At 48.7% G+C, this 26,859-nt stretch overlaps 1 protein-coding gene across 3 annotated transcripts in view; it reads right to left on the minus strand.

Annotated features, from left to right (window-relative positions):
* Nucleotides 1–26,859, minus strand: part of KMO (kynurenine 3-monooxygenase) — a 1,041,428-nt gene that overhangs the window by 169,659 nt on the left and 844,910 nt on the right. For all 3 annotated transcript variants that reach the window (XM_073673271.1, XM_073673270.1, XM_073673272.1), the window contains one exon: nucleotides 23,331–23,432. In XM_073673271.1, coding sequence (XP_073529372.1) covers nucleotides 23,331–23,432 — 102 coding nt within the window. The remainder of the gene's footprint in view (nucleotides 1–23,330; nucleotides 23,433–26,859) is intronic.

Here is a 26,859-nt window from a genome sequence, read left to right on the forward strand (position 1 = left end):
TCGGACGTGTTGAGGCACAGAATTCCAGAGGATCAGGGATATTTGGGAGAAGTTTTGGAGGCGATTGGGTGAGGAACGAATAAGTGTGGAGGAGAGAAGAAGGTTTTGGGAGGAACAGAGATTACATAAGACAATATATCAGGAGATTAGTTCTGAGATGTAAGGAGGAGAAAGGTTATGGATGGCTTTGTAGGTCAGTGTTAGTAGTTTGAACTAGGTACGCTGGGCAATTGGGAGCCAGTGAAGGGATCTTATAGATTGCAATCTTATAGATTGCTGGAGCCAGTCCACAGTAAAAAAAAAGCAGCCATAGAGTGTCCGGGAACCTTCACACAGACTTTTCTCAGCCAGGGCTGCTTCTTGGTGACAGTTGTATTTCACCACAGCCATATTCTTTAGGTCGGATGAAAGGACTGGCATAGAGGGAAACCGTATCTATTACGGCTGTCATTTCTCCCAGGAAGTCCTCTAATGCAGCTTGTTGCATAAGCAATGGCAGCCAGTCCAACATCAGCCCACACTTCTCGGTGGTGCTTCGACACACAAAGATAATTTTTTACACCTTGAATTTCATGACTACTGAGTTGGGCAATGACCTGATCTGCAATGCGTTTTGAGAAATAACATGCATAAGCATGTCCAATCCAATGCTAGCCAGGGCTGCTTCTCGGTGAGAGTTGTATTTCACCACAGCCATATTCTTTAGGTCGGATGAAATAACTGGCATAGAGGGAAACTGTATCTACTCTGCTGTCATTTCTCCGCCACCAGGTTACGGCCATTGTCACACACGACCATGTCTGGCTGTATGTTCAGCGGTGAGAGATATAGTTCTGCCTGCTCTGTTACAGCTTTCAACAACTCTCCAGCTGTGTGCGGTTTGGCCAAAGAGGAGGTGGTGCAGAAGCTGTACACTGTGATTACATTGACGTTACATTGGCGAGTCTGGTTTTTATACTAAAGATCCTGCTGTGTTTTTATATTTTATTTTATTTTTTTTTACGTCTCTTCAAATGTGTATTGGAGTGCGTCCTAATTTTTGCCAGCCTTTGAAATTGCTGCATAACAGCATAGGAAACCCACTCTTTAATAATGGGAAGGACAATTCAAATAGATTCTATATTCTAGAACATTACCTGTCTTATCTAAAATTTGTTTACGGGTGCGGTATCGCAGTATAGATAGCGCATTACACTGATACAGCCAGGTATTATTGCCTTATACTCCGTGCTGCTGGTGCTGCCGAAAAAAAATAAAAATCTATTCTATTCCCCATTAATAATGCTGTTACATGCATTTACAAGGGACAGGTTCTGCTAGGTGTTAACATCAGCTCGAGATGAGTGTTCATTCTGGTCGCATAAATCTCTTCCACAGTCCATAACTTTTTTTTATTATTTCTTTGGCCTTTTATACCAGTCATTACCCTGGAAAGAATGTTTCTTAACATTTTTTCCAGGAAAATCCATTTTAGCTTGATTTTTGTATGTTTTATTGTTTGTCCGTTAAAGTGGCGTAATACATTGTTCACAGATATGCTATTGGTCAGCGACTAACTGTTAATAGGTTTGAAAACACAAGTGCCATACTTTAAATGGAGTATAATATTTGACACTCTCCCAAAAATTTCTGTATTATTATTATGGCAGTAATATGGGATCACGTCTGATGGCCACGGTTTCAGTCAGTCGCCTAATATGGTATTTGTCAGCGATCAACTGTAAATAGGTTTCAACACAACTGCCATACTTTAAATGAAGTATAATAACTGACACGTTCCCCAAAATTTCTGTATTATTATGACAGTAATATGGGATCACGTCTGATGGCCACGTTTTCAGTCAGTCGCCTAATAGTATGGTATTTGTCAGCGACCAAGTAACAAAACACAGCTGGCTGACTCTAAAGGGAGTGGAATATTTGGCACACTCCACAAAAAGTCTGTATTATTACCGCAGTAATATGGGATCACATCTGATCATGGAAATATTTTTCTACTTCTACAATACAGTAATGTGTGTAACATCCCTGGCGGCGAGCTTGCATGGCTTACCTTCTCCCACCATGCAAGACTGCCAACTTACCTATCATTCCAGGCTGTGCATTATACTCGTTTACTTGCTGTGTGCATGTCTCTTGTCTGCTGGCTTAGGGTGGCGGCGCTGGCACTTCCTGATTCTTAAAGTTACAGCGTGCGCAGTCCTAATGTGTCCCCGTGAGTCACTGGATACTTAAATCTCCTCCACCCAGTGGGAGGGGCCTGAGCAACACATTCTTTCAGTGTGTTCTGTGCAATTGAGTTGTCAGGTCCTGTATCTTGTGTGTTTCTGCCACCCTGGGGGCTGAGGACCCAGGCCTGTTAGCTGTATCTGTGACTTCTAGTCCTTTCCGCCACCCTGGGGGCTGTATGCCCAGGCTCGTTCCTGTATCTCGTTCCAGTGTCAGTTCCGGTCTGAACTGTGTCCTAGCCCGTTACCTGTTTCTCTCTATGTCTGATCCTTCCCTGTTCCTGCAGTGTCTGAACCAGTATCTAACTCCCACTCGTTGTCTCTGTACTTCTGTTTGTGAGTTTTGTGTCCACTCGCTACTTCATTGCAAGTACCTTGTGTGTATCTGGTTCTGCTTGTCCCGTTTCCCTGCCTCCGTATCTACCTCCTGTGTTCTAGCTATCTTCCTGTGTTTCCCAGTCTGTTCCATGTGAACAGAGCCCTGTCCTGTCTGCTCTGCTCCGCTTGTCCTCCGCACCTGCGGCTCTGCTCTGCTCCACTTGTCCTCCGCACCTGCGGCTCTGCTCTGCTTGTCCTCTGCACCTGCAGCTCTGCTCTGCTTGTCCTCCGCACCTGCGGCTCTGCTCTGTTCCACTTGTCCTCCGCACCTGTGGCTCTGCTCCGCTTGTCCTCCGCACCTGCGGCTCTGCTCCACTCTGCTCTGCTCCACTTGTCCTCCGCATCTGCGGCTCTGCTCCACGCTGTTCCGCTTGTCCTCCACACCTGCGGCTCTGTTCCGCTCTGCTCTGTTCCGCTTGTCCTACGCACCTGCGGCTCTGCTCCACTCTGCTCTGCTTGTCCTACGCACCTGCGGCTCTGCTCCGCTTGTCCTCTGCACCTGTGGCTCTGCTCTGCTCGTCCACCGCACCTGCGTCTCTGTTCCTGTATCCCAGTCTGTACTGGTCCCTATTCAGCCTGTTTTCCTACCTGCCAGTACCGGCCAGTCTGCATACCAGCCGTGCCTGCCAGTACCCGCCTGTCTGCATACCAGCCAAACCTGCCCGTTCCTGCATTCCCCGGTGTGGGTCAACAGCTGTGACCAGGGTCTGACCTGGAGTAGTACCTGGGCCACCTCCCTCATCCCTCCTCGGACCACGGAGTTACCGTGTGTTCGTGGTCGGATCTGGCGAGGCCCCTAGTCATGCCCCTCCAGGCACTCCTCGGTTCATGGCCCAGTGGGACCACTAATCACACTCACGCCAGTCAGTCCGGACGTGAGCGTAACAATGTGAATATAATCAAAAAAATTTGGCTGTATTCTGCTAACAAGAAAATATCCCGGACATGTAGGGTTATATGGATATCTGTAACAGCAGCAGCAGAGAGTACGTGCAATGGACCCTATTCTGCTGTATACACTGCCACAAACTATGTCTGCCTAACTCCTGCTATCAGGATTAATATATGCAGCTAGATTAGTCCTCAGAAGGACTGTTAGTTCAGATGGATATATCTCTTGCTGTAGAATACCTGTACCTAATTAATAAGCTGCCAATTCTCTCCCTAGCTTAGCAGCATCTCTCCCTACTCTGCCCGTTTCCAGGTTAGACTGTCACGAGCATAGGGCCACCAGGTTTTATGTAGACCTGATGACGCTATGCGGCCAGCCAATCACTGTAATGCCACAACCAACATGGCTACGGCATTACAGTGCATGGCAAGCAATCCCTGCATGTTAATTGGCTGTCTAAAGAGCGCCAAACATGCAGGGAGGGGACCCGAGCTCCTGCCCAAGCATCCTGGAAATACTTGAGGAGCGCTGAGCATGTCGAGCAGTGAGATGCTCGGGCGAGTACCTAGCAGTGACGAGCACGCTCGCTTATCACTAGTCAGCACCTATAGAAGTGCTATGCTTATAGAGCGGGACTATCTGTGCAACCTGAATGGACTGCAGGTAGCCCTCGTGCTACCAGTAGTGAAAAGGACAATTGCAAAATGCAAAATTAGAGAAGAATCAGCCAGGAAAGATAAATTAGAGAAAAAAAGTGTCTGTGGAACTAGCAGCAAAAACCCTTTTCGGGGGTTTTCACGCTGTTGTAAAAAGGGACGAGACTGGCCAATGGTTACTTTAGAGTACACTCTACTACAGTACCCCTGAATGTGTGTGTGCCTTGTGGAGACTTGTTGCGTATACCTTTTTCGGTCACAAGTGTTACGGTGGAATGGGGATCTTAAATTCCTGTGACGAATCAGAGAGACCAACAACAGTTTTAAAAACTTGAAAACATCTTTACTTGATATATTCAATATGGTTGCTAACACTTGGTAACAAGTAGTGATGAGCGAAAATGTTCAAAAGCTGATCTCAAATGTTAAATTCGACGCGAATATGGCACATTCAAATTCGTGATCGTAAACACAAGCATATTTTCTTAAAATCTGCAAAAATCGGTAACATTCGGCGAACAAGTGCGGGAAAATTATTGCGGTGCAACTAAAGTGTTTTTAACACTTTGCCTAGCATACTGCTTGTGTATGATGAGCGGGGGAACATGTCTGATGAGGGGAGGGGCTGTGGAGAGCAGACACAACAAGCTGAGAGCAGTTCCTTGCTTGTAATTTTTTTTTTTTGTAACTTTAAGTGTGAAAATCGTGGATAGCCAATCACAGCGCAGGAAGCATACACACTGTCCAGACACAAGGGCTTCTGCCATTGGCTGCTGAAATCACATGTCTTCTCTGTATAAAGAGCATCCATGTTCTCTGAGTGCCATTTTATTCAGGTCACTGGTCACAGATGCTGCTGCTGCACCCTGCTTCTGTGTACTGAGGGATTTTAGCTAGATAGATAGGCGGTTGCTTCGAAGTCAGATGGTTTAGATAACTAGTGTACTGTTTATCTGTGAAATCGACCTTCCAGTAGATTTTTTTTCTTGTGCTATTAGTAAATGAGGTCCAGACAAAAAGCAGGGCCCATGTCATAGAACTGTGTTGTGCACTGCTTCTATTGTGCTGTATGCATGAATATCCCTTCAATCTATTTTTTCACTTGTTAATGTGATCCAACAAGCAAGCAAGCCCTAGTAGCCCACCTTATCATTTTGTTGGGGTGAAATTCAGCTGTATGCAGAGTAAAAAAAAAAAATTTTTTCTGTTAGTAGAGTCCAAAAAATATTTTTTTCTGTTATAAACATGATACAGTCTGCTATAAGCCTCCTTGTACTTTAGTGGTGTTTAACTTCAGCTATTTACAGAGTAAAAACCTATAATTTTTATGTTGCTAGGCAGACAACAAAAAATATTTTTTTCTGTCACAAGCGTGATATAATCTGCTATGAGCCATTTAGTCCTTTAGTGGCTGTGAAATTAAGCTGTATGCAGAGTAAAAAAATCTATTTTTTATGTGACTAACGTGATACAGTAGGATAGATCTGAGTTTGAAATATCTTGAAGCATTTACTCTATGTTATACAGACCTCATCCACAGTGAAAAAAATACTTTCTTCTGTTCCTAACGTTATACAGCAGGGGATATCTCAGTTTGAAATAGTTTTGAAAATATCTCATATGTTATACAGGCCTCATCCACAGTAAAAAAAATACTTTCTTCTGTTCCTAACATTATACAGCAGGGGATATCTTACATTGTCATTGAGTGCTGCTGAAATTCAGCTGTGTGCAGAGCTGTTGCAGAGGAAAAAAACTTTTTTTTTTGCTAATAGCGTGCTCCCACCACACTATCTAAGCAACATGAGTGGGAAAAAGAGAGGTCGTGGTGGAAGGGGGAATAAACTTGGTGTTCAACGGATATTAGGTGGTAATGTTAGTGAAAGCACTAGTGCACCAACACAGTCATGTCCTATCCGAAGACAACTGATAACTTCTGTTTCTAGATGGGCTACTTCAATCCCTACTACTGTTACTAAATGGGCTACTTCAATCGTCGCACAGCGATACGCCTTGTTGATAAGGGTCAGAAAGAGCAGGTGCTCCAGTGAATGGCAAGCGCTGCTTCAAGTGACCTCTCCTCCTCTTCCTCCACCTCAACATCACACACAGTACAGTCCACAGAGGCGGGACCCCAATTACCCTTGATTCCCCCCTCGTCACAACTGTTCAACTGCCCAACTGACTGTAGGGAACCACAGATGGGTGAGTCTGTAGAATTGTTCACCCATTCTATACAATGGGCATCGGAAGTGAACTCCAAACATTCACAGAGACAAGAGGAGGAAAGCATCTGCACCGATGCACAAATTTTTTTTAGGTTGGATTCGGACAGGACGAAGTAGGGTCCGAGAAGGTTCCTGACCCTCGTCAACAGACGTTAGCAGACGGGGTGAGGTTATCCTGATGAGACTCAGATACCTGAGTCTCATGTGGACTGTACTGTGCTGTCAGGGCAAGAAGAGAAGGGTCACTCTAAGGTTGAGGAATCGGATAACACATTGGATGATGTGAAACCAGAGTCACGCAGCTGAGTAGCTCATCTAAGGAGGTGGAGGAGGAAGACAAGGAGGTTATGTTTCGCCCTACGGCACAGACGCGGAGTGATGCAAGTATAAGGAGCACTGCATCCTTCTGTGGTCAGTAGCGGTCGGGGGTCTGCAGCTCGCAGGGGCGGCAAGAGTTGCCTAGCCTGGGCCTTTTTGACACCACAAAGGATGAGCCAACTCTCGTTTCCACAAACTTTGTAAGCAAAAACTCAGAAGAGGGAAAAAGTGCAATAATTTGACTACTACATGCATGAGCGCATGTGCAATCAACATGTGGCAATCTCACTGCGATATAATGCAGACCAGCAGACCTCAACAACCATCAGCCGCCCCATCAAAAGTTACCGTGCCAAAGATTGTCATGCAGGTCTCTGACCGCAGAACCTACAGTTCTTTACCTGCTCCAGTCAGGCTGAGTGAGAGCCAGTCAGCTGTAACAGAAGCGGACATGCCAGCTGTATTTGTTTCACCGAGCACACCTCATGTTTCTCAATCCACTGTAACATCTCCGCCTGCACCTCACTCACGGTCCAGCAGTTTGTCCAGTTCACCATACTCCGCCCTCTCTCAGCACCTAGCCAGCCCTTGGTCCCGCAGTTGTGGTCACGTAAAAGATAGTTTCCCCCTACATATGAAAAAATATATTGAACTCCACCATCTGCAATCTGTAGGCCATGAAATGGTGGTGTCAGGCACTAATTTTTTGAAATGTGAACACTCCTGGTTGGGTCTCCATCTGCTGGGTTGGCTGCAGTGGAAGAGTTGTCGGTCCCCATTATACTAGTTCTACTCTAGTAAATTTAATTTTTTGGTGCAGATAATTGTGTCACCCTGGCCTGGATGCCACAAAATGTAATAAAGCTGTGTCTGAGAGCAAGGGGGAGGTTCTCTAGTCAGGGGAACATTAGCATGCAGTACCTCCTGTCTCAGGCCAGTAGGGGGAGCAGGCTGCCCCTATAAAAGCTGGTGCTGGGGGCAGGGTTAGGGAGAACTGGATGACCTGTCTCAGCACTGAGACGTGTCCCGGAGCAGAGCAGGGACAGAAAGTTGTATTGCACCTAAGAGGAAGTGTGGCAGGAGGAGAGCCACAAGCCAGAGACAAGAGGCGAAGTGAGCCTGTCTTGACAGATAAAGGACTTAATTTAACAGACTTTGGTGTCTGAGGCTGGGAGGATTCCACATCCTACAGCAGATAACCAGTCCGCAGGGGACTGTATATTCCTTGGCCTAAGAAGCCTGGAGGCTCTGCCACAACAGAAGGGACCAGCACAGCCGTCCCAGGCCGGGAGCAGAAAGGAACCCACGTCGCAGGCCATACAGGCGAGAGTACACGGAAAGCTCAGAAACGTGGGCTGTTACCCTATCAGGAGGAGATAGCCAGAAGGAGCGCAGAAAGCACGGTAGGCCTACACCCTCACCCTGACCAGGGCCAATTTCCCCATTGCTCTCAGACATCCAGGTCCCCTCCTAGCCAGGACTGTTTGTAGGTCAGTTTACCTGTTCTAGTAAAGACCCTGGACAGCAACCTGTTGTCTGTGTGCTCCTTGCTCCTCCAGCACTAACGGCACTGGGACCCTCACCACCATCACTCCCACCATCCATTATACTGCCCTGGGGCCGCAATCTTTCCGTGGGGAGTCACACCATCCCAGCTGCATACATCATCAGCCCCAGCGGTCTGCCTTGCAGAGGCAGTTCCTAACGACCGCAAATCCACGGGTGGCGTAGTCGGACATAATCAACAGCACATAACGGACTAGCACTGGCCTGACCACCCTGAGCCACGGAACCGGGTTGCCACTACTACTCCCATCGTTCCCCTACTGCCCGGATCCGAGTGCCCCACGGCCCAGGGGGCGAGTCAGCTTTGGCGTAGTCGGCAGGATAGTAACCAACCCGCCGCAAACGGGTATTGCGTGCCTGAAAAAGACTGTACACGTACCTGAAGAAGAGGTTTCCAGCCATCCGGAGCCGTTTCCCGCCATTTCCAGCCGTCTCCCGCCATCTTCCGTCGGTTCCCGCCATCTTCAGCCGTTTTCCCGCCATCGGACGCCATCTTCAGGACGCCGCGCAGGAAGAAGAGGGGCGTGGACGCTCCGCCCCACGCACCGACGCTGTGCAAGGTCCTGGAAGGGAGAGAGAGCGACGCTGACGTCATCAGGACACGACGCAAGGTCCTCGTCCGGAGCAGCATCAGCGGAGCCGCGGCCTACAGAAGAGGATCGTCGGAAGGTAGGCCGCGCTTAACTAGGGGGGAGGAAGATGTCGGACACAGAGGCGCCCACTACCACCAGCGCAGCTGCAGCAGCGGTGATGCCATTTTCCCTGTCCTACATCCCTGGAGCGGCCTGGCTGCCTAAGTACTCAGGGGAGCCCCATGCCCTAACTGACTTCAAGGAAAGGCTGTACAGTTTGTTCCAAGTCTACCCCCTGACAGAGGAACAGAAGGTCAGCATACTAACAGGACAGTTAACTGGCGCAGCCCAAAGGGAGGTAAAATCATGGCCCACTGAGGAGAAAAGGACCGTGAAGGGTATTCTGGCCCGGCTGCGGGGTACCTTTGACACACGTACCTCTGCTGAAATGAAAATGAGGTTCTATGGATGTAAGCAGCGGGCACAGGACAGCATCAGAGACTATGCCCTAAATTTGCAGGAAGCCCTGAGGGCCATCCAACAAGCTGACCCAGGCAGCGTGCAGGATACGGATAAGCTCCTAACAGAGCAGTTCATAGAAGGTCTGCTGTCTAGCGCCCACAGGACCCAGCTGCGCCTCATGTTCTTTCAGAACCCTGATCTGACCTTTGCCCAATTCAAGGACAGGGCCATAAGGGTGCTCCGTGAACCCGCAACAAGTGGCGCTATAAACCCCCGGCGCCCTGCTCTCACCTACCACCAGGAGGCGGCGCCCTCCTCTATGGACTCCGTGGGGGCTGATGCACAGGCCCTGAACCAAGCCCCGTCGAAAGATCTGCACCACCAAGTCCAGGAGCTGACCAGGAGCATCGCGGCGTTGAGCAGGACCGTCCAGGCGTTACAAGTGGACCCGTCAAAACCCATCGAGCTGGCTTCAAGTCAGGAGGATGTCCCGTGGCGTTGACAGAGGAGGATCCCGTCGTTCCGAGGGAGCCCCACAGACCGCTACGCAGAGGATGGACAGCCCATTTGCCGTCGATGCAACCAGCCCAGACACATTTCCAGGTACTGTAATTTAAACGGGTCCAACCTGGGGCAGAGGGCCGACCCCCAGGCATAAGATCACCAGGCCCTTATAATTGGCGTGATAAGTACGTTGGGGGGCGCCCGGTTTTACCCATGGTGCTGGACGGTATCCCCATGAGCGCCTTGCTGGATACTGGGTCGCAAGTAACCACTATCCCTTATGTACTTTTTAAGCAGTATTGGACTGATGCTGATATCACACGGTATCCAGACAGTAACTTGAGCATCATCGCCAGTAATGGCTTGCCCGTGCCGCAGATGGGGTTCAAGGAGATGACCATTAAAATTGGTAAAGTTGAACTACCGGCACAGGGAGTGATTACTGTGGACATTGACCGTCGTGAAAGTCATCCTAAAATAACTGTGGGTACTAACGTGATTGAAAATTGTCTTTCAGAGGTAATTGTAATTCTACAACAGGTGGCGGTGAATGCTAGTTCCAGCCAACAGAGAGTCCTCAACAAGGAGATAAAAGCCCTGATGAGACGGCAGCAGGTAGAACTGTCTGGTGGTGAGATCGGTAGCTTAAGAATGAGTGACCCATTCCCCATTTCCATGCCTCCCAAAAGTGAAATGATGATCTGGTGTTGGACTGCAATCGGGTTGAGAGGTAGAGACTACCAAGCCATGGTAGAACCCGTGTACTCAGACAGCAGGCCCACCATTTTGACAGCCAGGGGGGTGGTTGATGTCCGACATGGGAGGGTGCCCGTTCGCATTCTCAACATTGGGGAGAGAGAGGTACACTTACCCAGGTACGCTACACTTGCCAAACTGTTTGTTGTCGAACACAAAGCTATCAGGGCCGTGGAACCCTTGCCCCCATCTCCACAGGCGGAGGGTAATGGCTCCCAGAAACAAAAGGAGGACTGGTGCCAGAAACTCCATGTGGGTGCTGACTCCACTCCCCTGCACCAAAAACAAGGAGTCTACCGGGTGGTACAGGAGTACGAGAGAGTCTTTAGTAAGCACCCGCTAGACTTCGGCAGATTAAAGGGGATAGAACACCACATCCCCACCGGGAGCCACCCACCAATAAAAGAGAGACACAGGCCTGTACCCCCTGCACACTATCAGAACGCCAAGGGTATGCTGCGGGAAATGAAAGAAGCTGGTGTCATTAGAGATAGCTGTAGCCCCTGGGCAGCCCCCCTGGTTCTGGTAAAAAAGAAAGACGGCACCATGAGAATGTGCGTGGACTATAGACAAATCAACCGTATCACCCACAAAGACGCATATCCGCTGCCTAGAATAGAGGAGTCTTTAGCCGCACTAAAATCAGCTAACTTCTTTTCTACTTTGGACCTTACTAGCGGGTACTGGCAGGTTCCTGTGGCAGAGGCTGACAAGGAGAAGACCGCCTTCACCACCCCGATGGGACTAAGTGAGTTTAACTGTATGCCCTTCGGGCTCTGCAACGCACCAGGGACCTTCCAGAGGCTGATGGAATGCTGTCTAGGGCACCGAAACTTCGAGACGGTCCTCCTTTACCTGGACGACGTAATCGTCTATTCGAAGACCTACGAGGACCATCTAAAGCATCTGGCCGAGGTGTTCGAAGCCCTGGCAGGCTACGGCCTGAAGGTGAAACCATCGAAGTGTCACCTGTTGAAACCAAAGGTCCAGTACCTAGGGCACGTGGTAAGCGCGGAAGGAGTGGCCCCTGACCCTGACAAGGTCACGGCAATCAAGAGCTGGCCAAGCCCCTCGAACATCAAGGAGGTGAGACAGTTCCTCGGGTTAGTAGGCTACTACCATAGGTTCATCCCCGGGTTCACTAAGATGGCAGCTCCTATGCAGGACCTCCTGATCGGACAGTCTAAGTCCAGAAGTCAAAAGCCACCCTTCAAGTGGGATAAACCGGAAGAGGAGTCCTTCCGCCAGTTGAAGATGGCCCTCACGGGGGGATGAGATCCTGGCCTACCCTGACTATGGCCAGCCTTTTATTCTCCACACAGACGCCAGTAATGTGGGACTGGGAGCCGTACTCTCCCAAAACCAACAGGGCAGAGAAAGGGTGATCGCGTACGCCAGCCGGAAGCTGAGGCCCACCGAGAGGAACCCGGAGAATTACAGCTCCTTCAAGCTAGAATTCTTGGCGGTGGTGTGGGCCGTGACAGAACGCTTCAAGCATTACCTGGCCTCCGCAAAGTTCACCGTGTACACGGACAACAACCCGTTGACACACCTGGACAATGCAAGACTGGGTGCCCTAGAACAGCGGTGGATGGCCCGTCTCTCCAACTATGACTTCGTGATCAAGTACCGGGCCGGCAAAACCAATGCCAACGCTGACGCCCTATCGAGGATGCCTCACTTACCTGAAGGTGACGAAGACCCAGAAGAGCTGGAGGAGGTAGTACTCCCCGCGTTTCACCGGTATGGAGCCGCTCAATACTCCCACCGCATGAAGGAGGAGGATCTAACAACCGTGATGATCAATCCCCTACCTCACCACAGCTGGGCCGAGACCCAAGATAGTGACCCTGCCATCCGCCTGGTGAAAGATCTGCTGACCCAGGAAGATGCCCGCATGAATCCGGATGCTCCAGAGGAGGTCAAGCAGCTGTGGAAGGAGAAGAGCAAGCTGTTCCTCTACGAAGGCAAGCTGTGCAGAAGGATTGTCAACCACCGGACGCACGAGCTGACCTGGCAAATCGTGGTCCCAAGGCGGGATGCAGCTATGGTCCTGGGGGCTTACCATGACAGAGTGGGGCACTTCGGTTGGAAGAAACTGGAGTTCCTGCTGAGAGGACGGTTCTTTTGGGTCGGCATGAGAGGGGCTGTAGAAAAGTGGTGCAGAGACTGTGGCCCTTGTCACCTAAGGAGGAAGGACTGCACCAGCCAGAAGACACCCTTGAGGCCCATCGTCACCACGCAGCCTCTTGAGCTGGTAGCTCTAGACCACGTCAAGTTGGCTCCAAGCCGGTCAGGGTACATCTACGCCCTGACAATCGTTGACCACTATTCCCGTTTTCTCGTGGTGGTCCCGGTAAAAGACTTGACAGCCCAAACAGCGGCCAGAGCCTTCCAGCAATACTTCTGCCATCCACACGGGTATCCGGAACAGGTCCTGACAGACCAGGGTCCAGCGTTCAAGGCTGAAATCTTCCAAGAGTTCTGCAACCTCTATGGCTGTAAGAAGATTCGGACAATGCCTTACCACCCACAAACCAACGGGATGTGTGAGAAAATGAACAACATAGTCATTGATCTTCTGAAGACGTTGCCCCTGGAGGAACGCAGCCTGTGGCCAGAAAAACTGCCGGATCTGATAGACTTATACAATCATATCCCGGTGAATGCTACAAACTGCACCCCGGCTTACCTGATGCGAGCTAGACCAGGTAAGCTGCCCGTAGACCTGGAGATGGGAGTCCTAACACCTGAGGACACCTCCCCGGATGCGGACTGGGATACGGAAAGGCAACTGCAGTACAAGAAGGTACAGGAGAGTGTGGAGAAGAGCCTGGCCCAGGTGAGAGAGAGGCAAGAAAGACTCTTCAACCAACACGCCCCTGCTGGTCCCCTAGAACCTGGTGAGCAAGTCCTGAAGCGGAAGAGAAGGCTACATAAGTTGGACGACCAGTGGGAAAGGGAACCCTACACAGTACTGCAGTCTGATCACGACAACCCGAAGGTGTGCGTGATCACCAAGGACGGAGGAGAAACCACTAGTACCGTCTCCAGAGACCACCTCAAAAGGTGCCCCGAGCAACTCCGTAGTGCAGAAGAGGATCAGAGTGACCTTGAACCCGCAGAGGACAAGGAAGAAATGATCAGCACCGTTCTCTGAGAGTTCCCTCAGTCCTGGACTCGAATAAATGATGCCATAGTGGTACCCGTCCTGCATTTCCTGCAACCGGCACAGCAACAACCAACACCAGAGCCGGAAAGTGAAGAGGAGCAAGCGGTTCCAGAGGCAGAAGAGCCTGTACCAGCAGCCCAGGAGAGTCAACCCTCTGCTGACAGTGAGCCTGCTATGCCTGCGGTAAGCCAAAGGACCCACAGACAGCTGCCTGCCCTACCTGTACACCCAGCTGGTAGCTGTACCCCTAACGCTAGTGGGGAAAGCCAGGTTGGTCCACCACCAGACAGTGGGCTACGTAGGTCAATCAGGAGCACAAAGGGACAGATACCCGCTCGCTGGAGAATATAGGATGCACTAAAATTGTAAATAACCCTGTTGCCAAATGTTGAAATGTTTGCCAAGTTACCTGCATGATTATTAATAGCGTGTTTCAGTTTCTTGCAGCTACCGTAAGGACTCACAGGTTATGGACTTTTTATAACCGGGGCTTGTATCGACTGCGTTTGGAGCCTAACCAAGGAATGAACTAAGACTGTAAAGGACTTGGGGTAGGACAGACCCCCACCTGGTTAAGGCTCCCGTTGTTTTGGTGATATGGACTCCCGGTCACAGACCACACTGTGACCTTAAGAACTCAATCTGTGCGTCGTCTGTCTGTTAATGTTTTATGGTTATGCATATTGTCTTTGTTCATTGTTTAGTCCCGGAGTACTAAATTTTACTAGGGGGGAATGTGTCACCCTGGCCTGGATGCCACAAAATGTAATAAAGCTGTGTCTGAGAGCAAGGGGGGGGGGGTTCTCTAGTCAGGGGAACATTAGCATGCAGTACCTCCTGTCTCAGGCCAGTAGGGGGAGCAGGCTGCCCCTATAAAAGCTGGTGGTGGGGGCAGGGTTAGGGAAAACTGGATGACCTGTCTCAGCACTGAGACGTGTCCCGGAGCAGAGCAGGGACAGAAAGTTGTATTGCACCTAAGAGGAAGTGTGGCAGGAGGAGAGCCACAAGCCAGAGACAAGAGGCGAAGTGAGCCTGTCTTGGCACATAAAGGACTTAATTTACCTGACTTTGGTGTCTGAGGCTGGGAGGATTCCACATCCTACAGCAGATAACCAGTCCGCAGGGGACTGTATATTCCTTGGCCTAAGAAGCCTGGAGGCTCTGCCACAACAGAAGGGACCAGCACAGCCGTCCCAGGCCGGGAGCAGAAAGGAACCCACGTCGCAGGCCATACAGGCGAGAGTACACGGAAAGCTCAGAAACGTGGGCTGTTACCCTATCAGGAGGAGATAGCCAGAAGTAGCGCAGAAAGCACGGTAGGCCTACACCCTCACCCTGACCAGGGCCAATTTCCCCATTGCTCTCAGACATCCAGGTCCCCTCCTAGCCGGGACTGTTTGTGGGTCAGTTTACCTGTTCTAGCAAAGACCCTGGACTGCAACCTGTTGTCTGTGTGCTCCTTGCTCCTCCAGCACTAACGGCACTGGGACTCTCACCACCATCACTCCCACCATCCATTATACTGCCCTGGGGCCGCACTCTTCCCGTGGGGAGTCACACCATCCCAGGTGCATACATCATCAGCCCCAGCGGTCTGCCTTGCAGAGGCAGTTCCTAACGACCGCAAATCCACGGGTGGCGTAGTCGGACATAATCAACAGCACATAACGGACTACCACTGGCCTGACTACCCGGAGCCACGGAACCGGGTTGCCACTACTACTCCCATCGTTCCCCTACTGCCCGGATCCGAGTGCCCCACGGCCCAGGGGGCGAGTCATAATGTTGTCACAGCGGTACACATGATATAATCTTAATTGGTTTTCTTTACACATTAGTGATGAACGAGCATTAAATGTGCTCAACTTAGTAATTCAGTGGTTTCTCAAAACGTACCCAGATTTGCCGGAGCAGCTTGTGAAAGTATGCCACGTGTGTGCCCATTTCAGAAAGTCAGCTACAGCTTCCACCACCCTGGCAGTGCTTCAGCAGCGTTTGCAGCTTTCAGCTCAACGACTGGTGTGCGATGTGACCACACGTTGGAAATCAACGTTGCACATGTTGGGAAGGATTTGTGAGCAGCAGAGGGCAGTTGTTGAATACCAGCTTCAACACGCCTGTTGGAATTCAGGTCAGCCTCCGCACATAAGAACTGATGAGTGGGCATGGATATCTGACATCTGTGCCATCCTCAAAAACTTTGAGGTCTCCACGAAGATGGTGAGCGGCCATGACGCCATAATTAGCGTCACTATCCCGCTTCTCTGTCTACTGAAACGCTCGTTGCTCACAATTAAAAAGGAGGCATTGCAGGAGGAGCAAGGAACTATACAGGGTGATGCTACACAACCCAGCCTCATCTCATCTAAACACGGATTGGGTGATAATGAGGAGGATGAGGAGGAGGACATGGACAATCGTCCTCTTGGTGAGGACAGGGAAGTCTTGGCTGTCTTGATACCCCTATTTCAGTCTGTGTGAGCTGATGTTGGACGGGCTGCCATTGTTTATGGAACAAGCTGCATTAGAGGACTTCCTGGGAGAAATGACAGCCGGAGCAGATACGGTTTCTTTGCCAGTTCCTTCACCAACCTAAATAATATGGCTGAGGTGAAATACAACTCTCACCGAGAAGCAGTGTCAGACTGAAGAACATTGGGCCCACTTGAGAATTTGATTCTGAGGGCCCACCTTTCTCCCCCGGTCAAGAGCTCCATAGCAGCTGCAAGGTTTGTGCTATGAACTCTCCTGAAGGAGAAGCCGAGAAGCAGCCCTGGCTAAGAAAAGTCTGTGTGAGGCTATGTGCCCACGATGCAGAAATGAAGCAGAAAATTTCTGCAGCTTTTCTGCATCTCCCTGGCAGAAAAAACACACGCGGATTGTGCATGCGTTTTTCCTGCAGAATACATGCGGATCCACATGCGGATTCACATGCGTTTCCACATGCAGATTGACAAGCGCTTTCCAGGCGATAGCATCACTTGGAAAGTGCTTGACAACTAGGTCACACTGTATAAATCCATGCAAACAGCATGGATTTATACAGTGTGAACCGTAAAAATAAAATAAAATAAAGCTATACTCACCCCCGATGCCCCGGCGTGTGCTGCAGCGCTCGTTCCTGTCTGGTTCCCGGCTGCCGGCATATCGCGAGACAGAGCGGTGAAGGACCTGCGGTCACATGACTGTGACGTCACCGAAGGTCCTTCAGCGCTGCCGGCATGCAGAGAAGCCTTCGGAAAGGCGAGTATAAACTTTATTATTTTATTCTTTTTTTTACAGGTACAATGGTACCCAGGTCTGGATGAGAGTCTTCTCTCCTCCAGACTTGGGTACCATCCGCACATTGAAACGCATATAGAATCCGCTTGTCAAATGTACAGACGCGCATTCTATGCGTCTCAATGCAAGTCAATGGCGGCCATTCCGCTGCGTTTCCGCAAAATTAAATGACATGCTGCGGATTTTTGTACGCAGCATAAACGCTGCGGAAAAATCCGCAGCATGTGCATAGAACATGCGGAATCCCCTTGGGGACCATGGGGTGCGGATTACCTAGCGTTTCACAAGCGTTTACGCTGCGGAAATTCCGCAGCATAAACGCTTGAAAAACGCTACGTGGGCACCCAGCCTGAAGGTTCCCAGACACTCTATGGCTGCTTTTTTACTGAGGAGGAAACCGGGGGAAACCCACGCAAACACGGGAATAACATACAAACTCCTTGCAGATGTTGTCCTTGGTGGGATTTGAACCCAGGACCCCAGCGCTGCAAGGCTGCGGTGCTAACCACTGAGCCACAGTGCTGCTCTCTCTGTTCTCCTGGCTCTGATATCTAACATGCTGGATAAACTTGCACATACTGCCATGCAGAGTCTTCAGCTCCTTTGTGAGAAACTAATGTTTGGGCAGCCACTCAGTCTACCAAATAAAATTCCTGCTAATACCATGGCATGCCATAATTTACTGGAAATATTCCATGCTGGTTGGAGACAAGCTCATTCCCACAGAAAAGTACCGGCAGCAAGCTAAGGAGATGGTGGCCTCTATCATCATGAAGGAGTTAGCTTGTTGTCTAGGAGACCGACCACCGCTGCTGTCTACCTTGTGAACATTGTGTTGAAGCTTACTAGGTCTCATGAGTTTACTGTGAGAGAGAGGAGTCAGAAAACTGCAGAGTCTGATCCCTCCCACTCCTGTACTCATTAGAAGCCTTTCGCCTTCATATTAATTGGTGCAGGTTTCTTTTAGCAGTGCAGTGGTTAATCTGCTCAGTTGTGAGCTACTGGAAGCTTACCTTCTGCAATGCACACGCCCGGACTGACTGGCGTGTGCGTGTTTATGTAGTGATTCCACTGTGCCATGAACCGGAGAGTGCCTGAAGGGGCGTAACTAAGTATCTGCCCGATCCGACCAAGGTCGCACGACGGCATACGACGCCAGTGCACCAGGGAGGAACCGAGCAGAGGAACCCACACCGGGGAATACAGGAACAGGCAGACTAGAGCACAGGCTGGGTATGGTCCAGTACAGACTGGGAGACAAATTCGAAACCGCAGACGCGGTAGACAGAGCTGAGCAAAGCGAAAACCGCAGACGCTGTGGACAGAGCTGAGCAAAGCGAAAACCGCAGACGCGGTGGACAGAGCTGAGCAAAGCGAAAACCGCAGACGCGGTGGACAGAGCTGAGCGACGCGAAAACCGCAGACGCGGTGGACAGAGCTGAGTGACGCGAAAACCGCAGACGCGGTGGACAGAGCTGAGCAAAGCGAAAACCGCAGACGGGGTGGACAGAGCTGAGCAAGGCGAAAACCGCAGACGCGGTGGACAGAGCTGAGCAAAGCGAAAACCGCAGACGCGGTGGACAGATCTGAGCAAGGCGAAAAACGCAGACGCGGTGGACAGAGCTGAGCGACGCGAAAACCGCAGACGCGGTGGACAGAGCTGAGCGACGCGAAAACCGCAGACGCGGTGGACAGAGCTGAGCGACGCGAAAACCGCAGACGCGGTGGACAGAGCTGAGCGAAGCGAAAACCGCAGACGCGGTGGACAGAGCTGAGCAAAGCGAAAACCGCAGACGCGTTGGACAGAGCTGAGCGAAGCGAAAACCGCAGACGCGGTGGACAGAGCTGAGCAAAGCAAAAACCGCAGACGCGGTGGACAGAGCTGAGCAAAGCGAAAACCGCAGACGCGGTGGACAGAGCTGAGCAAAGCGAAAACCGCAGACGCGGTGGACAGAGCTGAGCAAAGCGAAAACCGCAGACGCGGTGGACAGAGCTGAGCAAAGCGAAAACCGCAGACGCGGTGGACAGAGCTGAGCAAAGCGAAAACCGCAGACGCGGTGGACAGAGCTGAGCAAAGCGAAAACCGCAGACGCGGTGGACAGAGCTGAGCAAAGCGAAAACCGCAGACGCGGTGGACAGAGCTGAGCAAAGCGAAAACCGCAGATGCGGTGGACAGAGCTGAGCAAAGCGAAAACCGCAGACGCGGTGGACAGAGCTGAGCAAAGCGAAAACCGCAGACGCGGTGGACAGAGCTGAGCAAAGCGAAAACCGCAGACGCGGTGGACAGAACTGAGCAAAGCGAAAACCGCAGACGCGGTGGACAGAGCTGAGCAAAGCGAAAACCGCAGACGCGGTGGACAGAGCTGAGCAAAGCGAAAACCGCAGACGCGGTGGACAGAGCTGAGCAAAGCGAAAACCGCAGACGCGGTGGACAGAGCTGAGCAAAGCGAAAACCGCAGACGCGGTGGACAGAGCTGAGCAAAGCGAAAACCGCAGACGAGGTGGACAGAGCTGAGCAAAGCGAAAACCGCAGACGCGGTGGACAGAGCTGAGCAAAGCGAAAACCGCAGACGCGGTGGACAGAGCTGAGCAAAGCGAAAACCGCAGACGCGGTGGACAGAGCTGAGCAAAGCGAAAACCGCAGACGCGGTGGACAGAGCTGAGCAAAGCGAAAACCGCAGACGCGGTGGACAGAGCTGAGCAAAGCGAAAACCGCAGACGCGGTGGACAGAGCTGAGCAAAGCGAAAACCGCAGACGCGGTGGACAGAGCTGAGCAAAGCGAAAACCGCAGACGCGGTGGACAGAGCTGAGCAAAGCGAAAACCGCAAACGCGGTGGACAGAGCTGAGCAAAGCGAAAACCGCAAACGCGGTGGACAGAGCTGAGCAAAGCGAAAACCGCAAACGCGGTGGACAGAGCTGAGCAAAGCGAAAACCGCAGACGCGGTGGACAGAGCTGAGCAAAGCGAAAACCGCCAACGCGGTGGACAAGGCTTTGTTCACACAGAACAGACTAGAGGGGAAAGGCAGAACCAGATACCCACAGGGTACTTGCAGAGAAGTAGCGAGTGGACCACAAACTCACAAACGGAAGTACAGTAACAACGAGCAGGAGTTAGGTACGAGTACAGACTCTGCAGAAAAAGGAAAGGAACGGACATAGAGAAAAAACAGGTAAAAGATAGGAGAGAGTTCAGACTGGAACTGAGTGTACGGAGGAGACCGACACTACAGCGGGATACAGGAGCGGGTCTGGGAATACGGCCCCCAGAGAGGCGGGACGAACAGGCAAGGAGCGTGTTCAGACTGGCCTGGAAATACAGCCTCCAGGAAGGCGGAGCGAACAGGCAAGGAACGAGTACAGACTGCAGGTTAAGGTACACAGATAGGACACAGTACAGACATGGAAACAGATACTGCAAGACAGGTAACATAGACAGGACCTGGCATGTCAGAGACAAAAGCCAACTGACAGGGCAAGATGCTCAGGCATGGGTTAATTGCAGCAGCTGTTTTAAATACCAGGTGACAGACAGCAATAGGCTGAGGACGCACAAGGGGTGTGCCTGCAGCAGGTACAAAAAGCAGGAAGTGATCGGGCGCCGCCCTTAAGCAGCAGACACAGAGGCAAACAGACAGCATGGAGGGAAGCCAGAGACACACTCTGGACTGGAGATCAAGTGCGCGCTCTTGCACAGTGGGAGATGGACCACTATGCAAGGACGCCGCCAGGTATGTTACACCTTCATTTAGGCTCTCAGCAGATTTGTCCCGTGCATCTCCCCTACTGTGTAACTCTGCTCCCCAACACAGACTCTCGCCTACCGTGGAAACCTTGAAAAGGAAGCTGAAGACCCACTTCTTCTGACAAGCGTACAATCTGCTGTAACCCTCGCTCCAGCATACCGCTGCATGACCAGCTGTACTCTGATGTACTGTATCCTCACCCATCCCTTGTAGATTGTTTTTGCGCCCTCGTGGGCAGGGTCCTCTCTCCTCTTGTAGCAGTCCTTGACCCCTTTTCACATGTAAAGAGCCACCGAATAAATGTCACTATAATAATAATTATAGTACTTGTACTCTGGGTCAATTAATGGCACTTTCCTGGTGTCTGCCCCTATTTTGATGTGTTTTGGCAGCTTTTGGGCCCATTTGAAGGTGTTGTGTATGCGTTAGTTTTTGCCCCCCATTGAATCCAATGGGGTTCGGTAATGTTCTGCAAATATTCGACGAATAAATCAGCAAATATTGCAAATTCAGCAATTGTCATCCGAACCAAACATTCGCTCATCTCTAGTAACAAGTATGCATTCGCTTGAACATTTCTTCTGCATAAGGCAGAGGCACATATCTTGGTTTCATGGTAAACAGCATAACGAGCTGTCCTGTACAGTACCAGAGTGACAGAGTCTTTCTTCTCTATCAGTGTACTCTACTACGTTGCAGTATCCCATCCTTCCTGGTCAGAGTGAAATTCTACTTATTCCTCCAGAACTAGTTTGACACGTGACCCAGTAGTCCACTCCTCGCTAGCTGCCTATTGGAATCATGCATCTGTCAGCTCTATTTATGCTACAGCAGGTACTCACTGAATGTGAAGAATGTTTCTTAGTACAGTATAATAATCACACTGGTCAATGTATGTTGCTGTGACTTCCTTTCTATCTCCGTACTCCGACCTTGTTGATGGTTGTAGTCTTCTATAGCACTGTTCAGAACTTTAATCTATGATTCCTAGTCGCTGCACACTTCCCCCTTGTGGCCCACTGTCTAACAGTAGTTCTTATCTCTTTGAAGATCTATCCATTACTAACTCAGTAACCAGGAACTAAGTTCCTGAAAATGCGAATGCAGCTCCTCCCCACCTGGGTCGACACTGTTTACCCTTCCAAGGCTAGCAAACTGCTGCAGAACACTTAGCAAGTAACAATCACTTGTAAACAGAAAAAAACACTACATTCAAAGACATGTTTTATAATATATCTTAAGAAGGGATGCCGACAATTCTTCCACACCTTTACAGTCTTTACAGTCGTTACTTAGATTTGCAAAAAAGAGGGTGAAATCAATTCACAAACCTAACTGGACAGATTGATGTTCATGAAGTTTAATTCATTTGAGGTTATACTGAAATGTTTAAGTGTTCCTTTACTTTTTTGAGAAGTATATATTAAAAAATATTCTGCACATACATTTGGGTTAAAAACAGTTTGATGTTTTGAGTGATAGCTCAGCCTCCCTATAGGCTCTGGAGTGTGCTAGACTGTCAGTATTGTAAGTAACAGCTCAGTTGTTAAATCTGAGGCTGGGGCATGCAGGGCCATCAGAATTTTGATTGACAGTCCTGCTGCTCAATTTGGCCTAGTCTACGGACTTTCCTCCAGGTGTATCCCATTTGTGTTAATTTGCTAGCTATTTAGCTGGCTAACTATGAGCAAACCATTGTCAGCTGTATCTTTTGCTCAGCGATATGTGTGCTTTGTTCTGTGTCTGATTTCCTGATCTTGTTGCCGTTCCTTGGATTTGTTTTGACTATTTGAGTGTGTTATCCCTTTTGCTCTTGACACGCTCTGACCTCAGGTGCCTTAACTCAGACTTGGCTTCTAATTATCTGCTTGTCTTATCCCCTCATCTTGGCTTAACCTTCTGACATTTGACTCCAGACTGTTACTTGACCATGCCTTTGTATTGCCTTTTTGTACTATGATCCCTCCTGGTATCTGACTTCGGACCTCCTGGCTACCTTGTCTCACGGCTAGTCCGTCAGTAGTGCCTCAGCATAACAGGATACTTGTGAAGCTACAGATTTATCTTTCATATACAGTATATTTATATAGCAAAAGAGCTTTATCTTTAACAAATTAGCAGAAAGCCAACGGAGTATACAGAATTTGCACTAAAATACCGACACAACACAGATTAAGAGAAGCACAACAGGGGTAGCTGTGTACAAGAGAATTTGTATTTTATGTTATTTTTCAATTTCAATATAACTGATTAAATCATAAAGTTATTTTTTTCTGTATGGGACATTACTCTTGATCTATAAAACCCAATACAACATGTACCGTAACATAGATAACACAGCACTGGGATATCAACACAAAAAAGGGAGAATTCGATACCTAACTTGATATCGGTCAAAGACTTGTACAATGTCATCTTTATCATTTTATTTGAGAAAACTTGTCACAGAAGATAATCAAGTTATGGTGTGTTATTTGTCAAGTTGAACTTGGCTTTATCTGTATATTATTCAGTAATGCCCAAGTGAAAGATCATACTGGAAAGACTAATATTATTAACATCATTCTTACCATTGAGTAAAGAGGAATGAAAGTGTTTGGCATTAACAGGTGTAGAATGTTGTCTATGTATTTTCGGAAAAGAAACCACTTTGAGTTGACATGGGACCTCATCTGAAGAAAAATAACAATAATATTAGAAAATAAATATTTTATTCACTGTTCTTGTATAAAGTCATAAATTGGATTCTGGAAATAAAACAATCATAAATTCATTGCATAAATGTATTTGTTGAAATAAGAATATTTGAACACTTCTAGAGTAGTTAATAATTTTTTTTGCATGACCCTATCATAGCTCATTAAGCATGGGGTTCACCAGGAGCGAGGGCAACTCTTTAATGGATCAGCATGCATAGCTTGCTGACACAGTTAAAGGGAATGTGTCACCCCCCCTGGGCGATATCAGATCTCCACTATGGGCATACAGGTGATAGAAAAGTAAATCTATACTTACCTGTATGGCCCATAGCAGAGGTCTGATTGCAGAGAAATCTGTTTTTATAAAGTCTGTTTTCCAGATGCTTGGCATCCAGGGGACGCCAAGCAGACCCCTCCTATCTGCTTACTATTCCCCTAAATCGTCGCCTCTGTGCTAAATTACCATATCCCTCCCCTCCCCTGCATGTCACAGGGCCCTGTGACGTGCCCTGCTCTGCCTCCTCTCCCGCACATGGCCTGTTGGAGATCTCCACGTTTGACACACCTTCTCATTTAAAGATTTTTCTGTATTTTCATGACTATGAAAATTGTACATTCACACTGAAGGCATCAAAACTATGAATTAACACATGTGGAATTATAAACTTCACAAAAAAGTGTGAAACAACTGAAAATATGTCTTATATTCTAGGTTCTTCAAAGTTGCCACCTTTTGCTTTGATGACTGCTTTGCACACTCTTGGCATTCTCTTGATGAGCTTCAAGAGGTAGTCACCAGAAATGGTCTTCCAACAATCTTGAAGGAGTTCTCATAGATTCTTAGCACTTGTTGGCCCTTTTGCCTTCACTCTGTAGTCCAGCTCACCCCAAACTATCTCGATTGGGTTCAGGTCTGGTGACTGTGGAGGCCAGGTCATCTGGCGTAGCACCCCATCACTCTCCTTCTTGGTCAAATAGCCCTTACACAGCCTGGAGGTGTGTTTGGGGTCATTGTTCTGTTGAAAAATAAATGATGGTCCAACTAAATGCAAACCGGAATAGCACGCCGCTGTAAGATGCTGTGGTAGCCATGCTGGTTCAGTATGCCTTCAATTTTGAATAAATCCCAAACAGTGTCACCAGCAAAGCACCCCCACACCATTACACCTCCTCCTCCATGCTTCACGGTGGGAACCAGGCATGTAGAGTCCATCCGTTCACATTTTCTGCATCGCACAAAGACACGGTGGTTGGAACCAAAGATCTCAAATGTGGACTCATCAGACCAAAGCACAGATTTCCACTTGTCTAATGTCCATTCCTTGTGTTCTTTAGCCCAAACAAGTCTCTTCTGCTTGTTGCCTGTCCTTAGCAGTGGTTTCCTAGCAGCTATTTTACTATGAAGGCCTGCTGCACAAAGTCTCCTCTTAACAGTTGTTGAAGAGATGTGTCTGCTGCTAGAACTCTGTGTGGCATTGACCTGGTCTCTAATCTGAGCTGCTGTTAACCTGCGATTTCTGAGGCTGGTGACTCGGATAAACTTATCCTCAGAAGCAGAGGTGACTCTTGGTCTTCCTTTCCTGGGGCGGTCCTCATGTGAGCCAGTTTCTTTGTAGCGCTTGATGGTTTTTGCAACTGCACTTGGGGACACTTTCAAAGTTTTCCAAATTTTTCACACTAACTGACCTTCATTTCTTAAAGTAATGATGGCCACTCGTTTTTCTTTACTTAGCTGCTATACAAATTCTAACAGTCTATTCAGTAGAACTATCAGCTGTGTATCCACCAGACTTCTGCACAACACAACTTATGGTCCCAACCTCATTTATAAGGCAAGAAATCCCACTTTTTAAACCTGACAGGGCACACCTGTGAAGTGAAAACTATTTCCGGTGACTACCTCTTGAAGCTCTTCAAGAGAATGCCAAGAGTGTGCAAAGCAGTCATCAAAGCAAAAGGTGGCTACTTTGAAGAACCTAGAATATAAGACATATTTTCAGTTGTTTCACACTTTTTTGTTAATTCATAGTTTTGATGCATTCAGTGTGAATGTACAATTTTCATAGTCATGAAAATACAGAAAAATCTTTAAATGAGACGGTGTGTCCAAACTTTTGGTCTGTACTGTATATACACATACATACACAAAAAACATGAGAAAACCAATTCAAAACGAACAATGATATAATTTAGTATTGTAAGATTAAATCAGACCTTTTGTTAAACCCCATGGGAGGTGTGGGGCTCTGTAACAACCAAACCACAGTCAGGTAGACCAACAGAAATTTCGGCCACAACTGCCAGGAAAATTGTTCGGGATGCAAAGAAAAACCCACAAATAAGATCAGCTGAAATTCAGGACTCTCTGAAAACTAGCAGTGTGGCTGTTTCACGATGCACAATAAGGAGGCACTTGAAGGAAAATGGGCTGCATGGTCGAGTCGCCAGAAGAAAAAAACATTACTGCCACTAAGAATCTCGCCTACAATACGCCAAACAGCACAGAGACAAGCCTCAAAACTTCTGGAACAAGGTAATTTGGATTGATGAGACCAAAATTGAACTTTTTGGCCACAACCATAAATGTTACATTTGGAGAGAGGTCAACAAGGCCTATGATGAAAGGAACACCATTCCTACTGTAAAGCACGAAGGTGGATCGCTTATGTTTTGGGGATGTGTGATCTACAAAGGCACAGGAAACTTGGTAAAAGTTGAAGGAAAGATTAATGCAGCACGTTTTCAGCAAATACTGGAGGCAAATTAAGCACTCATCACCCCGGAACCTGCGCATGGGACGTACTTGGACGTTCCAACATGACAACGATCCAAAACACAAGACCAAGTCGACCTGTCATTGGCTACAGCAGAACAAAATGAAGGTTCTGGAGTGGCCATCTCAGTCTCCTGACCTCAATATCATTGAGCCACTCTGGGGAGATCTCAAGCGCGCAGTTCATGCTAGACAGCCCAGGAATTTACAGGAACTGGAGGCTTTTTGTCAAAAAGAATAGGCAGCTTTACCATCTGAGAAAATAAAAAACCTCATCCACAATTACCACAAAAGACTTCAAACTGTCATTGATGTTAAAGGGGGCAATACATGGTATTAAAAACTGGGGTATGTGAACTTTTGATCAGGGTCATTTGGATGTTTTGGTTGTCATTAAAATTTAAAAAGAGAAAATACAGTAGTTTGACAATAAATGGCTTCACCCAACCAATAACCATGAGTGGAGAAAAAGTTTTTTTGTTATTATTCATATTCTCTGAAACAAGGCTAAGAAAGCAAAAATTCTGCTGGGGTATGTAAACTTTTCAGCATAACTATAGGTAGAGTTGCAATTCATGAATTGTTTTAATTTACACTCCCTATTGATAATTGTGTCAAAAATAACAA

This window comes from Phyllobates terribilis, unplaced genomic scaffold (genome assembly GCF_046119375.1).
Source record: "Phyllobates terribilis strain yellow unplaced genomic scaffold, ASM4611937v1 Scaffold_3__8_contigs__length_932513732, whole genome shotgun sequence".
Lineage (NCBI taxonomy): Eukaryota > Metazoa > Chordata > Amphibia > Anura > Dendrobatidae > Phyllobates > Phyllobates terribilis.